The following is a 17,147-nucleotide window of genomic DNA, read 5'->3' on the forward strand; positions in this document are numbered from 1 at the left end:
GAATCTGTTTTTAGATGTATGGATATTCAAAAATACTTTATTGATCCCAAACGGAAACTGAATAATGATTATGAATTATATTCCTAAACTCTTCATTTTCAGTGATAACTTTAGAGAATTTCTTAGAATTTAAAGTGGTGCAGTATGCCTGAAGAAGAAATACAACCAGCAACTTGTGTGGTGATGAGAAAACAACTAGGACAAGAGCTGCTTTGACTGCAACTTTCAGGAAACAACAATTCCATTTCTCTACAAGGAGACCAAAGCAAAGTCACAAGATGTCTGAAAGCAGATAGGGTCGCTTGAAAAGATGGACAGCCATTGTGATAGAATTATAACCTTGTATTTTCTGATGCATGGCACATAGCGGGTTGTGTGTACTAAAGGAAAGCCGTGTCTGAGGGTCACATCGGTGTAAATATGGATGAGCTGTAAAAGATTGTAGCATAGGAATGGCAAATCATTAAGAATGGCACAGCATTAGGGACAACATTAAATTGTTAAGCAGAGAGACCAGGGCTGACATATGAGAAAGCAACTACTCACTTGGTTTAGCATTGGAGAAGCTAGTGACTAGCATGCAGAGGTTGGTCACCCACTGGACTGGCTACTTCCTCTGTTTTCCATTAGCTTGGGTAGGCTGATATTAGCTTTGGAGAGGCTATACACTAGCATGCCTGGCTGGTCATTCGCTTTATTGGATTTTTTTTCTTTTGAGAATGGTTGTAAAAAAATATCTGGAAGGAGTCAGCGTTAGAAGGTTTGACATGTTCTTTTGACAGAATTGACTGTAATCCAACGTGACACCAAGCATAAACATAGATACGCGATACTGTATTATACGTAGCTGAAGTTGGCTTTCAATTGCAGCTTTCCGATCCTGAAAATGACCATGTTAAGCTTGAATAACATTGCTGTGGGTTGACGTTAAACAGGCTGTTCATGCTTGAAAATATGGCTGAATGTAAACAGGACAGGATCAAATGTTTCTCCACATTGACAGAAATTTTTGCAACCAAAGGTGGCATAGTTAGTCGTTAGGTTTAGAGGGTGAATACTTTTTCTCGTAGAGCCGTGTTGTAGAACTTGGTACTTCTTTGAAGAGCAACTTATATTTGATGCTATAACCATTGCCTGACCAACCGCATTGTTTGCCACTGTCAGAAATAAAAACAAGGTGAACATAATAACTTGAAATGAATGAATGAAATGAACATGGTTTTATTTATGTCTATTTATCTTACACATCATTTCACTTTTAAGACTTAATGAAAGGCTATCCAGCTCAAGTGGTTCAAAGCTGAAAACAGCAGGTTTGTTTGTGTTTTAAGATGTACCAACATAATAAAAAGAAGAGAAAAAACTTCCAAATATAACATAAATGCATGTACATGTATTAATAGCTAACAAAATAAAGCTTAAGGTTATGGAGTTTATCTACAGTGCTTTGCAAAACTATTTAAACCCCTTGAACTTTTGCACATTTCATCATGGTATAAACACAAACCTTAATATGTTTCATTGAGAATTCATGTGAAAACCAAGAACATCGTAGGGTATAACTATAAAGTGGAAGAAAAAGAAGACAAGACTTTGCTAAATTTTTACAAAGAAAATTTTGTCTTTTGCATCTAAGCCTCTTTACTCTGACACCAATTATGAAATTTAAAGGAACAAATCCGCTTAAAATGATATCTAATTATTTAAGTCAACCTGTGCCAAATTTAGCTTTTTAGTAATTGCAAATAAAATGACTGGCCAGGTAAGAAGAATATGGCATCACATTCCTGCCAAAAATCCTGAGGAGTGTATTAAGGAAACACAACAGAGCATCATTTATTAATCAACAGAGCATGCTTTGACCATGGACATTTCCACTTATTCACAGACCCGTGAATGCAGCACACCAAGTGGTAAAACAATTACTAATAATTAATGAATACGCTCCTCAGAGTTTTTGGCAGAAATGTGTTGCCATAGGAAATATTAAGCAGAGAAGCATAATTAATGAAAGGCCTGTGGTAAAATCTGGAAGAGCTGCAGACATCCACAGTTCAACTGTGAGAACCTGTCAGAAGAATGATTATAAGTCAATACAGACAAACAGACTTTTATGGAGGAATGACAAGAAGGAAGTTATTGCCACAACTCTTGTTGGGGACACAGGAAACATGGACGAAGTTACTCTGGTTTATCACTCTGGTGATAAAGCCTCTTCTCCATGGGCGTGGCTTTAACTGGTTCTTCCTCAATCGGTTCCAGACAGATTCGTGTCAGGGTAGGATCCTGGACGGATCCAAGATTAGCCGGGTCATGCCAGGTATTGAATGCAAGCGACTCGTTTGGCAGCAGACTGCATTCGTTGATTGGCTCATAGTTCTATGTCACTGGATAGGCATAGGCGGTACTTGCGGAATAGCGCTTACAGTGTAAATGGTTCAGGGCAACCCGTAACAAACGAATATAAAGAGAGACAAAATGATATTATCGACATATTGACCAGAGCTAATGTCCGCTCACATTCCCACATTCCTGCCCAATATAGTGAGATACACATTGCCAACAGGCATGTGGCTAGACCCAAACCAGACATTAACCAGCTAGACCGAAAGTTGACAATGGAGAAGGGGCTTAATATCGCACAGCATCCTGAACAAACCGTCTCCAGATTCATGCAACTTTAACAGTTAAAGGAAAGATGGATGGAGGATAAGTGTATAAGAGCAATCATGGAAGAAAACCTCTTAGAGGCTGCAAAAGACTTGCTCACCGTCCAGCAGTACAATGGACGGTGAGCAAGTATTTCTGGATGTATCCTGAACATACATCCAGAAATACAACAGAACAGTTTAGATCAAAGCACTTTTATTTGTTAGATCAGTCAAGTCCCAACCTAAATCCTATGCTTGCTTCCCAATTCCTATTGAGCTTGAGCATTTGTGCACAGAAGGGCAGACAAAAAGCTAGTAGATACCCCAAAAGTATGACAGTCGTGTACTTGTACTTCATTGCCACCCAAAATGTGGAAGGATGAAAGAGAGACTGTATGTTTACTTTTGCAAGGGACTGTAATCTATACTGCTAGACTTTATACACAAACTCAACAGAGTTTACAATGGATCAACAATAGATTTGCATTTTTTTACACCACTTTTATTATATAAAACCAGAGATTATCTTAAAAATGATCATCTTCAACATATACGTTGCTCTTTGAACTCTGGTGCTGTAGGACTCAAATAAAGCTCTATATACTCGATCTAAGCAAACCACTGTCCCCCTGTTGGGGAATGTCACAATGTCTAGTCAGTCAAGCACTTGAGTGCTGACTTTTGTAAGATAACACACAGAGAAAACATTAACAGAACTGTTTTGGTGTTGAAGATCAACTGAGAAGATCTCTCTATATTTTGAAATCCATACAAATAGTGCAAAATAGATTTGTTTAGTGGCTGGAAGAACAGCAGCATTCAGTCACAGTGCCGGTTGTAGTCATAGGTCCAGAAAGTACAAGAATATTAAGACCTCCAATCATTAACTTACTCACAGCTCTAGTCAATACATAAGCATCATTTCACTTAGTTAAAACTTAATTAGATCAGCAACACCTGAAAAAAGGCTGATAGGGATCTTCCTTAAAAGCAGTTAATGATAGAAAATACATTAAATGGCTTAGAGCTGCCTAAACACACCTACTACGGCAGGTTTCTCTTACAAATGAGGTTAGTGCACAAATTACAACCCCAGCCCAAGGTCCTTTGTTTACTGGATTGATAGAGTTCCTTGTAAGAAAGCAGAGATGTTGCTGATGGCCTTCTTTTTCACCAACATTTCAGGTAGAACTAAAAAAACTCAACTGTTCACTGGTAAAGTGCTGGCGGTAGGAAAAGTGCTTCAAGCATGCAGTAACAAGGAGTACTTTGTTGTTTGCTGCATTTCCTTCATGTCTGCTTTGGAGCAGGGCATTTTCAACAGAGAAAACGGGAATAACAAAACCTAAAAGGACTTCTTCAGAATGTGACTATGGCCTTTTCTTTCTTTGCTCTACTTCTGCATAGCCAGCTAGAACACCCTGTAGAGCAGGACAACAGAAGACAAAACTACTGCCACGGCCTCTGAGGTGGTGGGTTAGGATTGGGGTAAATAGGAGCTGGTGTTGGGTGGGGGTAAGTAGGCACAGCTGTGTTGGGGTTGGGCGGATACGTTGGCGTGGGGTACTGCGCCATGATCCGTGGCTGGCTTTGGGTAATGGTGTGGGCTGGGGAGGAGCCTGCCGAAGAAGACGGGGGAAGGTGGAGGTACAGAGGAGCCGATGGAGCGGAAGGAGCAGAGGGTGCAGTAGGAGTAGGAACCCTCTGGAGGACGACATGTGGGTACAGCTGGGACTCAGACCGGTAGAGTCCAGGCAGAGAGGTCTTCAGCAGACTCTCCTGACTCCTGAACAGGACACAGAACAACGAGAAGAACACGGTTAGTCAATGCAAGCCAATGTAATGTTTGAGTTCAAAGTGTCTAAGATTCCAAGACTCAAATGGTAAATGGCTTGTACTTGCATAGCACTATATCAAGTCCAGAGGAGCCCAAAGCGCTTCACATTACATTAAGTCATTCATCAATTCAAGCTTGTCACACGCTAATGGTGGAAAGCTACTGGATAGTTGCTACAGCTGCTCTGGGGCACACTGATAGAGGTAGCCCCTTTGACCATCACCAGCAGGCAAGGTGGGTGGAGTGTCTTGTCCAAGGACTCAGTGACAGAGTGTGGAATAGACTCCTACCACGGTCTCCAGTGGAGAAGCACATTCTTTGAACAAATCATAAAATGCCAATGAGATTTGACCATTAGCAGTCAAGGAGTAAAATCTAATATTTTAGTATATTGTCTCCTTCCTAAAATAAAGACCTAAGCCAGTTATTGCCAAACGTGTGACAACAAGGTAGTGTATGACAAAGTAGTTTATCATACACTATGTTCAGGTGTAGAAAATCTTGAGTTTGGGTATTATTCTATGTAAACTTTAAAATCATTTTGATTTGGTTTGTTATGGTGGTTTACCGTTGGTATCCTCTGTTCTCATATCCATTGAGGCCTCCTGTCAGGTAAAGGGGACTGTCGGGTGCCAGACGGGGGTTCATCCTTTGGGACAGGTGGAAAATCTTGGGTGGAGGGAAGGCTTCCCACTCTCCCTCTTCCGTCTCCAGCCAGCATTCACTGCGGCGGCCTGATCTCTTCTCTCTGCGTCTGACCAAGACAAAGGTGTTTCAGCTAACTAGAGAACAAGCCAACATGTCTCTCAGCCAAATGCCCAAGCCCACCTGCTCCGGCAGTCTTTCTTGGCACGGTCCCGGCTAGATCGTTCCTGCAGGCAGCAGACGAGGAAGGATAAGGACATGGCGAAAATGACAATGCCACTCACAACTGAAGCCAGCACGGCCACTCTCAGTCCACGGTCCTCCGGTCTGGGGATTGCTGTTATAAGATAAAGCATGCTTATATTAACACTTCTGATCATTTGTTTTCCCTCTGGACTGGATTGACTTCAAGGCTAAGCCATAAGATAATGACGTTGACCATTAATAATGCAGTATACATAACCACATTCAAAAATGGATCTATGCACCTTCGCAGACGGGTAGGTAGTTGCTCCACTGCGCTTTGCCGCTTCTGACATGGCAGGAGATTTTGTCGCTGCCGACCAGCTGGTATCCCTCCCTGCACCAGAAGGCCAGCACACTGCCCACCGACATGCCTGTTCCACTCTCCACATAGAAGGAACCCCGACGAGGTGGCAGGACGGGGACGCAGGACATACCTGATTGAAAGGGAAACAAAGACCAAGCATTATCATATGGACCCTTGTTTTTATTTTTACTCTGTAAAGTGGATGAGACAGCAAGGAATACCAGGTATTCCTTAATAGGAATACCTGGTATACCTGGTAAAAGTGGTAATAATGACCTTCTCTGCTGTTCTTGTGGTTGGAAGTCCTTGTGACAAGATGTCAAAGAAAGTATGGGTGTTTTAAAACTGGGTTATGATCTATTAGTGTTTGGACTTGGTGCTTCATCCAAGTCTATATTTTGATCATTTCTTGGTTATTTCTTTAGTTTATCCCTTGTGTCAGTTTAGTCTCATTGTGTTTTAGATTTGTTTCTTTTGGTTAGTGTACCTTTCGGTTTACTGTTAAGTTCAGGTGTCTTTCTCTCTCTTAGTTCTCTTTGTTTTTTGTTTTTTTTACCTCACCTCATCCCATCATTATCCCCTTCCCAGCTGTTAATCACTTCCTCTTTTTCCTCTTACCCCAGCTGTATCCACTAACCTGTCATGAACTCTCCTAGTTCCTTTTTCATTTCCACTCCCCCCTAGTTTGAAAATATGTTAGATTTCTATAAAATTATTGTGGATATTCCCACATTACTGGGGATCTATGCAAGTTGTAGATACCACCTCTTGCTCAGTGACTGCTGGATGGAGAAATGGATGGACGGATGAGTAGATTGAAATCCATTTTTTATGCCGATCCAGCCTGTGTAGCAATATTGCATTATGATTTTGCAAAGCTTGAATTTACATAATTCACGTCATGATATTTATACTGTAAAAACAAGTAATGAATTATATCATAAATAAGGAAGTTTTCTGCAGATTGTAAATGTTCTAATGGCTTTTTCGTGTTTCCAGATGTTGCTATAATGAGTAATAGCCAGAGGGGAGCAGGATTCTTCTCTATTACTTACTGTGTCAGCATGAATGTAATCTGGGAGTGTGTGTGCTCGTTTATGAGTGTGTTAGTGGGCCTATGTCATCCCACTGTAAGACCCTGTGAACATGCAGGCTGCTCTCTGCTGATTAGGAGTGACAGATGGGAGGATTTCTGCAATGCTAGAGACAGCGAGAGAGACGATCCCGTGATCTTGTGCAAAGATGATGGCAGTCACGTCAAAGCACACACACCAGACACGTGCATATAGGGATACAGGATAGAGCACTGGGAAAAAATGGGCAGGCTGTTAGTTTTTGTTTTAGTCTTTTTTTTTCTTCTTTTTTTTTAAAGATGGATTTATAACCCATTTCTGTTCCCTTGCATATTTCTTCTTTTATTTTCTTTGCTCTGGTTTAGATCATCAAACCGATTTTACCATCAGACAAAAATACCCTGAGTAAAATACAATGCAGATTCATTATCAGGAGAAAAAAGTTGAGTGAACCTGGCCCTAAAAAAAGTAATTGCCTCCTCAAACTAATGGCCGTCACATTCTGGACTCTTGCTAAACTGTATCTCTGGGATAACATGGGGTATGAAAACCCATCACTGACTGTAGTGAACCATGAAGACAATGTCTGCCAAATCCTCATTTAACTCTGGTTTTTAGTGATTTCATGGGGATTATCGATCATTTTTGCATCATTTCAACCAGGTTATTTAGCCTACATGCAGTATCTGGGACAGAACCTTTTAGGACTGATCATTTTGAAGTGTTTGGAGCATTATATGGTGTAACAAGTAGCAAACAGTAACAGAGTTAAGGAGTTAGGGAACAGAACGCCTAGACGTCCAGAGCCAGAAACTGACGAGGCAGATAAAGCGGAGCGGAGATGAAAAATTTAAACTTGTAGAATGACTCTCCGCACTTTGATTTTCCAGTCAGAAAATATCATTACTCAAGTAGGAATTGGGTGTGCTTTGTAGGTCTGTGCATCACCTCCATAATTCTTACTGCTGGAAACAGACTAGGATTGTCTTTCATGTGTTTGACATATCTAAAACCTGCCCAAAAGGATAAAAATGACTGAAATTTGCATCTGAATTAGATCAGGATATTAAACTGAAAGGAGGTGACATTCATCCGAGTAAATTATCGTTCCACTTTTCGGCAAACGGGGAGCTCATGTATTGGTTATCTGACTGTGCAGTAAATCCCCATTTATTGTTACTTTTATTGGGATTTTATTTAGATCCATCACCAGATTATTGCATCAACCAAAGAATAGAGCAAACAGATAATTTAGTCCTGCGACAGACTGGCGACCTGTACAGGGTGACCCCGCCTCTCGCCCGGAACGTTAACTGGAGATAGGCACCAGCACCCCTCCCGACCCCACTAAGGGACAAGGGTGTAAAGAAAATGGATGGATGGATCGATGGGATAATTTAGTCACTGCAGAAATAAAAAGAAGCAACTCTTAAACGATATGGGTCAGGTGCTTAGAGTTTTTGTTGTTTTGCCTTGGATCAATTTTTATTAAAAAGTAACATCATGGAGTGCCGTTTTGTCATGACTGCAGATGGGACACATAAAAAATTGTCCCATGCCACGTGTTGAAGTCACACAAGTAAAAACAAAGAAACACCTAAAGGTGTTGGCATACAGCAACAGTAGACAATCGATTGCATTGTGTTATGTACTCCAACCACTCAAAATAATGCAAGTCACATTCAACAACTGATTCACACATTCATACATACACACTATTGGCAACTTGGACTTCATCTACACTTAGTGGGGGAAAGGCTGGAATTTTCTTTGTCACGTATTTACAGCCATCTCAAAGTTTGTTGTAAATTTGATGATTGCTGCTCTCATATTGTGCCTTACGGTTAGGGTAGGGTCAGGGTAAGGGTAAGGTACACACACCCTATGGAAGACAGAAAGAGTTGGACCATTGCCTGATGCATTAACTCAGTGTAGAAAACCTGAGAGCGTGAGCTGGACAAAAGAAACTCAGGGCAATCGATTGTGGAGACCTCTCCTCAGGCTAAATACTCTTGTCACATCTTTGAGGTCAAGCATTCTTCACTTTTGATGAATGCTTGTTCTGAATAGTGCGTGTATACTTGGATCAGTGTGAATGGGTACGCTGATTAAAAGGTGATGTGGGAGACTTATTTTTTGCAACGGCATCAAGTCTTCCTACGTCATTAAAACAAAAGGGAAAAATGCAGTAGAGTGAGACGCATATACAGGCTGTAGGTGGAAAAGAACTAAAAATTATTTGTGTGTTTAGATTAAGAAAAACAACATAATTAATCACATAAACTATAACATTCCCAATTCCATACCTTAGTGGCCAGAGAAAGAGGTACAAAGTCTCCCTGAGGGTTGAAGCTCCTGGTGGGGAGCAGCAGTAATAAAACCTAAAACTCATGCCAATATTATTTAAAGAACATTTCCTTCACACCAATTTGTGGGTCCATGACAAAAGCAAGTGGTTGAAATCAGCTCAAGCATCGTGTGTGTGTGAGTGTTGACTTAGCTCTTTGGTCTATTTACCTAATCCTCTTGCTTCACTAATACAACTCTGACACATCCGACCCCGGCAACCCGGTAGTGCCAACCAAACATTCACTCTGCACCGTTCTTCTTCATGACTATCCCCACTTGTCTCTGTCAGGAGAGTCACTTGGACTAATCTGTGATTAAATAAAGATTAGTCCTTGTTCCCACAAACCTTTCACAGATAAACCAGAGAACCTTGCTAAAGTTTTCTCAAAACCTGATTTTTTTTTTTTTGGCCACATTTTGCCAAGTTACTACTAATAACTTTTATGAACATTAATGGAATTTTAGAAGGCAAACTTAACAAAGAGTGGTGGAGGAAAATCATAGTTTTCCAAATTTCTTGGTGTGCATTTGCAGGTCTTTTTGCTCCGATGCTCCTAAATAAAACTCAGAGTAACCAACTCCAACTCCAGTCTGTTTGCTTAGAAAGTCTGGTTCATTTGGAGGCGTGTGAATCCGTAATCAAACTCTGATCTGCCTACAAACCTCCGTCTCAATTTGGATGAAATTAACTCTGGTGTGATTTGAATACATATGTGACTGCAAGTGGGAAAGCAGGAAGCAAGCGAAAGCACAGGGCATTCTGGGTAAATGCAAATACACAAAACAAACGTCTGAGTCTCGCGCTAGCGAGAGAAATGCCTGCAGGTCTTTTACCAAAGAGAAAAGAGAAATCCTACAACCAATAACATCTGGATTTCAGTTGTAGGATTTCAGTTACAGTTTACTGTTTAACATTTTGTGAACTCTGTGTCTTCTTCAGAGGCTTCTGTGTTGTTTCTTTTAACACGAGAAAGAAACAGCACCACCACAGGCGAGGAGGGAAACAGGTTACCTAGAGGGTTTGTGGGAGGCTTAAGGTGTTTGAAAACAAATACATGTCACTTTTTATTGATGAAAATGTTTGAATTGCATGTATCATTTCCATTCTACTTTCCAATTATGCACCACATTGTATTGGACTAACAGAAATCAAGCATGCACGGCATTCTGCAGTTGCAACTTGCTAAAAAGTGGAAAAGTTCAGGCTGTACTTTTGCAACGTACTACAGAATATTCCATTCTTCTTTATGGTTCGACCTGAACATATTTATACCAATGTAAAGTCTAAAACCACGTGACTTCTTCCATCACATGCATTCTGAAAAACCTTTATTTCCCCTTTCTCTGCCACAACTCAAAAGATTTCTAGAAATGTCTTAAAGTTGGACATTACAGATCTGAAACACTCCAAACAAACAATGCACCAACATACAAATAATCTGAGTCAGCCTTTACTAGACGCTGAAAGTCGGAACTGAAGCTAATGAATGATGGCATTCATGGCTGACTGCTGACGTGCCCCTGCCACGTGTCCCTTCCTCAGCTTTTGTTTTCCCTCTGCTCCAGATGCTCTCTTGTGTGATCTGACCTCAAACATCATTCCTCTGTGTCCTCCCCATCCGCATATCTATTTCGGTTGCCACTCGCTGATGTGCTGTACCACAACTGATTACCTAATCCCCTCAGCTCTGTCTCTGCTTGCGTAGTGGATGTCCCCAAGCAAACACATGAAGCCGTGGGTATTTTGCCTACAACCTCTGGAGTTTTCATTTACGAACATGAAGTCAGTACCATTTAACAACACCTTATACTTCTTATGCTTTGCATTCTTTCATACACAGAGAATGAATGCAATGGAGAGAGAAAGAGGTACTTTCTCTCTCCATTAACTAACAGCTTTACCTTCAACTGACAGAAGATAATCTGTCCAGGTAAATAGAGCACAAGCTAAAAAGCCAACGTCACTGTTGCAGCAGACGGTGTAAAGTGACCTGGAGCTTTTAATTAGTGTAACCAGGGGAACTATGGGCCAGGTTCACCCAGGAAAACCTCCAAGGTTATATTTTGCAAGCAAACCAAAGTCCTCTGGTCCAGAGCTTGGTAACAGGGTGTGTGTACAACGGGCCTGGCTTTAATCTGTTCTTCTCCAGTAAACCTCAGCCAGATTTATCTCCATCCTGCGCAGTTCTTCCCCATTTTTTGGAACCACCTCAGGGGTGGTACAAGCTGAACCAAATTGCTTGTATACAATACAAGCAATTTGATTGGCAGCAGACTAAATTTGTTGATTGGCCCGTGGATTTACATCAACACCTCAACCACCATTTTCAAATCGCGGTGAGACCATACTAGTTGGCGAGATGTTGAACTGCAAATTGACTGTTCCGTGGTCGAACCTTGAGGTCCAAATGGTTTTGTCAGTTGTGGCGGAAGAACACATACAGCATCAACTGGACTGGGAAACCCGCAACGATCAAATATACTGAGAGATATTGGAGAAACTAGTGTAAACTAGCCAGCAATGTCAACTATGCCAGGTGACATAGTTGAGTGCAGCTCCTCCTCGTTCTTGGCCCACCACCTTCACACATTCCAGCCCATGTTCCCACCCATATTCACGCCCACATTGTGAGGAACCTACCTCCAAAGTCCCGACCTCTAAAGACATTAATATGAATCTCCTTGGCAACTACCAATTTGTGGAAACATAACTGCACTGTTGACAAGCGAATATTTCAAATGCCCATCTTGTTTCCAGCCAGTGATTAGCCTTCGTTGCAGTTGCAGATGGAAATGCTTACTGATTGGTTTGTGAATTAATTTTTAACACATCAGTCAAACAATGCATAGGTGGTAAAGGGGGAAAAAACATATAAAAGTTGCAGGAGAAGCAAAACAGTAATTGTCTCCCTGGTTAAATAATAAACGTACAGTGAATATTAAAGGTATTTTTGTTTCAGTTTCTTTAGCTTGTGTGCTGCCATACTTGTAGAATGAAGATTTCACTTTAACAGAGCCTGCCTGACTAAATATAAAGTAGATTAAAAGGAGATTTGAAAGCGACACATCAAGGCCCAAAAACAAAGTCATTGATATCAATCTGACATCAGAGGGTTCCAAAGCTATTTCTAAGGTTTTGGAAAACGCACTGAAAACTTTGATCTATCCAAACTAGTAGACCGACCTTTAAAGTTTCACTTAAAATGTCATACAAGGTGACATTGCTGGCATGGTGGTAAGAGTGAGACCCACATGTTCAGAGGGTATTAGTACACGAACCAGTTGTCTGGGGTTAGATTCCTAACCTCAGCACGTCACTGCCTGTGTCCTGTCTGAATGCCATGAATAAAAATCAATGTTTCCATGCACAGAAACATGGATTGAGAGTTGATGTAATAATTGTGGCAAATCTGTCCTATACAGTCAATCAACCTAAGTCTAGTATTGAACTGTGGCATGTTAGTATACAACTTTCTACGCAAGTTTAACTGTGCTACATCTTTACCTTCCTGGTTCCTGCAATTCATTTAATTTCTCGCTGCCTCACCGAAGTGAGGAAGGGGAAGGCTCAATTCAGTCCCTCACTAAGTGTCTTTGTTCAGCAGCCACTTTTAAACTGTGGGAAGGTAATAACGAAGCGGAGTCACTGCCAGCAGCTATATTGGACTGACAGACAGCAGACAGAGGGACGTCTTTGTCCGAAGCTCTCCAAGCCGGCGGGGACCTGAAGTGACGCCAGTGTGAGCTGCTGACATAAATACCTCCGGCTCTGTTGGGGCATTTACGTATGTGTGTTTATATCCAAAGAAATTTTACCCGCCATTCAGGCTGGCAGAAATCCCAACGCTGTCGTTTAAAGGGGGGAGAAAAGTTGATTTTATTTATTAATTTTTTTTTGCTGTAAAGGATATTTATAGGGATGAGAAATCGCTACCAACTTAAAAACTCACAATTCAGTAAACTTGTCACTACGGATCACAAGTTCTGGACTAGAGGCCACTAACTACACCCAACTTAAGATTCTTGTCGGTTTTTAGTTCCTGCACCTAGAAAGCCATCTCTTCTGTTTTGGTGTGCAGGGTTTGCAAAACTGGCATGTTATGTTGTTTGTCTAACCAATGAGAATTTTTCTCATCAAAGAGACTGAATTGGCTGGTGCAACTTCTTGTCTAAGTAAAGTCGCCTGCTCTGTGGTGTACCAGAGGATATTGCTGTAAATTTTTCACATCACTCTGAGGCTTGACAATCCTTTAAGCTGGCACACTTCAAAATCCTTTCCGGATTATGTGTGTTTCTGGTTGGGAAGTGGACAAAGGAAAACCTGTCCATCCATGCTTTTGGTTCATCCATAGGGTAATTAGCTTTGTATAACTTCACAATTTAAGTTTATGGTTAAAGTTCAGTTACAATGCCTACAAAAAGTATTCACCCCCTTGGATGTTTTACCCTTTTGTTACTTTTTACAATTTTTTTTTGACAAAAATAACTCGAGTATCATAGTGAAAACTGACCTAATTCAACAGAGGTCCAACCAATTGGTGATAGTCTCAAGATGAGTGGAGTGGAAATCACTTGAGTGCCATGAGTTTGTTTCTAGTGATTCTAATACAAAGACAGCTGGTTCACTGGTTCATTATGGTGTGGTCACACCAAATGGGTTACACGCGTCAAAAACATGTCCGACGCTTCAAATTCGACCCGTATGCACTTTGAATGCAGATGCTTGACATTTTGCTCTACACCTAACGTTTTACATGTCAGGCGCGTCTGGCTGACATTCAAAGTCTATGTGGAGGAGGCGTGTTGAGGGTTCGTCAAAGTCCCTCTAGCCATTGTTTTCTGTTGCCGGCCTATTTATCGGACGCGTTGGATCCGCTTGACACATCCAATGCCATGACGGGCCCTCATCGTGCCTCCACATAAACTCTGAATGTAAACCAGACGCGAAAAACGCATTTGGTGTTATCACACCATTAATGTTTCTGGCTACAATCACAGTTTTTAAGGGAACACTTATTTTCCAGCAAGACAACAACCCAAAACATCCAGCTAGAGCTACACAGAAATGGTTTGAAATCAACAAGGTGATGCTGCCTGATTGAGACCAATTCCACACACAGATTGATTTGTAAAAGCAACAAAAGGGTAAAAATCAAAGGGAAGAATTAATCTCCTGATAGGTTTTGAGAAGCCGTTTTCTTGTTTTTTAAAAAAATATACATTCCCAGTTATGTTGCAACGAAACTTGTGGTCTATAGTCCTTGTTTTGGACGCTAAGGTGAAACTCACGCACAAAGTCTTGCATCAGCACCAAGAATAGAAAACCTTGAATGGACAAAGGTAATTGGCTTTAACATACATCTGCTTCCAGAGAGAAAATCCGTTCTGCTGTGTGTTAACATGTCAGCAGGATAGTTAGTGCTAGAAAAAACCTGAAATAGAGAAGGCTAATTGGCTTTAACCATAAACTCATTTGACTGAAACCCCGGTAAAGGGTTAGCATCTACATTTAAGTCTTTTGGCCAAACGTCCTACTGGACTCGGAGCGAAGAATAAGCAGCTTACTGTCATGCGGATGAATCTAAATCTGAATTCTTTTTCTTTTTTTTTTGGTCAGTATTTATGGTACTGCTAAATTATTCAGCTCTTAACAGCAATAACAGGGCACCTGGTCATGCCTAGAATCTAGAATCAGCAGAGGAGTTGGGTGGCTAAAATCTGGACACAGAAAAATAATGTTTAAGGAAAACAAATTCTGAAATAAAATAAATAAAAAAAATAAAAGAGAGATGAGTGAACTGAAGCCAGGACAGATTAAAGATAGTTCAGTCAGTGAGAGGCCTCATGTGGGGATTAGCACTAACATTACCTCTCGCCTACACTGTTGAGGTCAATAGGTTGTGTTACCGTGTTAATGTTGCAGCTTAGCGCATCTCTAAAGCTGAAATAAACACTACTTATCAGAAGGTTGCTTGCCACTAATCTGGAACACCAGGACACCAAGCAAACCAACACCAACCAAGGCTTCTACCAACTAAGCATCCACAAGAAACTTTTAGAGAAATTACTTCCTGAAACTTTATGAATTTTTACTTAGGCCTGGTAATAAGGTCATTCATTTGATTTATTTGATTTGAGCTAGAACAGGGATACATCGAAAAGTTGGATGACAGCGGCTCTTGAGGTGTTATCTGAAGAACCCCAGTCCGTTCACCCATCAATCCGTCTATCCATCTGCCTGTCCGTCCATCAGTTCATTGTCTCTCCGTGGAGTTTTGGGTCTGCCTTATGTACTGGAAAACTTCCACAGGGTGGAACCCGACATAGCATCATCACCTGACCCGTTTTGATGTGGAGGAGCAGTAACTCTGCCCCGAGACTTACCTGGGTGACTTACCTTATCTATAAGGACCCACCCAACGAAGGAAGCGCATTATAGCTGCTTATATATGGGATCTGGTTCTTTTGGTCGTGATCCGACTCTTGGGAATATAAGTAAACATCAAAATTTAGAGAGTCTGATACATTGACAGCTTTGCTTTAATCACAACAGACCAAAAAAAAAACACAATTTCACACTTGCTGTGTTTCCATTAAATAAGGAACAGAATTAAAATCACATGTGAATAAGTTTGTTCATATGATGAGTCATTAAAACATGCTGACTCATCATCCTCGTACCACTTCCTGTTGTCTTCTTTGTCATTTCCACCAGTATTAAAATCTGGTTGTTGATCATGTGACTCATGTAATCTTAAGTGTTTCCATTGCAGTTTTTCAAAATACACTAATTTTGATGCGGCCAAACCCCCTTGCCCCCCACCTCATCCTAGCACCAAAACTTAGACTTTTTCTTCTTTATCTGATTTGTCACTTTTTGAAGTTTTGAGCCGACATCATGTCGTCAGACGAGTTTGATTTAACAGGTGTCATGATTCTACAGTACAGACAGTAATCAGATAATCCAAATTTTCAGTGGTGTGAAGCATCCAAATCTGATGGAGCTAAACAAGAATAAAAGAAATCTGTAACAGAGCAAATATTCTTCACTGCTTTGTAAACTGTAACAAAAGCCACCACAAAAAAATGAGTCCAAGTTGTGCAAATAGTACTGCGTGACCCTATGATTGCTTTTTAAAAATAAATGTAGGCCTATTAAATAAAGTTTTCCGGCTCCTTGGGAAATAGCTCCGACTGCCTTTCATTTGTCACAGAATCCCTGGGGTCCGGTGGTGAAAAAGCCTTTCTGACAGCCTATTTAATTGGAATTAATTGTTCTGTACAGGAAGCCAATTTAAAAATGACAAAAATGTCCCAAACATAAACCCGGTGTTGCTGCTGCAACCCAACTCTAAAGCCAAAGAACGGCTTCAAACAAATCAAATGAAATCTGAACGAAGCAAAGTAGTTTACCGTCCGACGAACACTTTGATATTAATCACAGCTTCGGGATTTTAAATGTTCGGAAATGCCCTCACACAGCCGAAGCTCCGGTCTGGTGGAATTCACGCATGTGGTGCAATGTGGCAAGCCAGCTGATCTCTTTGTGTGTGTGTGTGTGTGTGCGTGTTTGTGTGTGTGTGTGCTGTTAAAGCATAAAGTGCTTACTTTGGCTCAGTTAGACAGAAAGCTGCCATTATGAAATAAGCAACTGTGTTTACTCTCTAAACCTTTAAGAAGATTTCTGCGGTCTAAGCGTCCGTTTCTTGTGTTTGTGAGTGAACGAGTGTGTACCGAGCATGTTTTTTTTTTTTTTTTGATCCGCTTTGGGCAGTTTACGTAAACACGTGACGATGTGGCCGCGGAAAAAACGCAGGACAGGAGAATAAATGACGGAAAAGGAGGAAAAACGAGTCACATCGACAGAGGAGAGTGGAAGCTCATGCTCCAGTGGAAGTGAAGTCATGCGAGCGGCGCTGCAGCGTTCCCTTCAGCCTGAACAGCTCCAGCTTCAATGAATTGTTTTCCACGGCAACACCTGAAGCACACCGCCGCCGACAACAAGCACGCGAGCTCCTGCGCGCCTCACCTCCAACTTCACT

General features: G+C 41.2%; 1 protein-coding gene and 1 long non-coding RNA gene across 6 annotated transcripts in view; both read right to left on the reverse strand.

The window, feature by feature from the left end:
• Nucleotides 1–2,848: 2,848 nt before the first annotated feature.
• The window catches only part of LOC103151518 (sushi domain-containing protein 3), a 30,003-nt gene continuing 15,704 nt past the window's right edge, over nt 2,849–17,147 (reverse strand). For 4 of the 5 annotated variants that reach the window (XM_016681518.1, XM_007571628.2, XM_007571629.2 and 1 more), the window contains exons 3-6: nt 5,622–5,813; nt 5,317–5,470; nt 5,057–5,242; nt 2,849–4,437 (exon numbers count right to left, since the gene is read on the reverse strand). In XM_016681518.1, the coding sequence (XP_016537004.1) occupies nt 4,101–4,437; nt 5,057–5,242; nt 5,317–5,470; nt 5,622–5,813 (869 nt within the window). In that variant the 3' untranslated portion in view covers nt 2,849–4,100. The remainder of the gene's footprint in view (nt 4,438–5,056; nt 5,243–5,316; nt 5,471–5,621; nt 5,814–17,147) is intronic. The other variant, XM_016681520.1, reaches the window with a different exon arrangement.
• Nucleotides 16,852–17,147, reverse strand: part of LOC107838598 (uncharacterized) — a 1,828-nt gene continuing 1,532 nt past the window's right edge. Inside the window, exon 2 of the long non-coding RNA XR_001664684.1 lies at nt 16,852–17,134. This is a non-coding gene — a long non-coding RNA (uncharacterized LOC107838598). The remainder of the gene's footprint in view (nt 17,135–17,147) is intronic.

Source organism: Poecilia formosa, unplaced genomic scaffold, assembly GCF_000485575.1.
Source record: "Poecilia formosa unplaced genomic scaffold, Poecilia_formosa-5.1.2 Scaffold284, whole genome shotgun sequence".
In the NCBI taxonomy this organism is placed as follows: Eukaryota; Metazoa; Chordata; class Actinopteri; order Cyprinodontiformes; family Poeciliidae; genus Poecilia; species Poecilia formosa.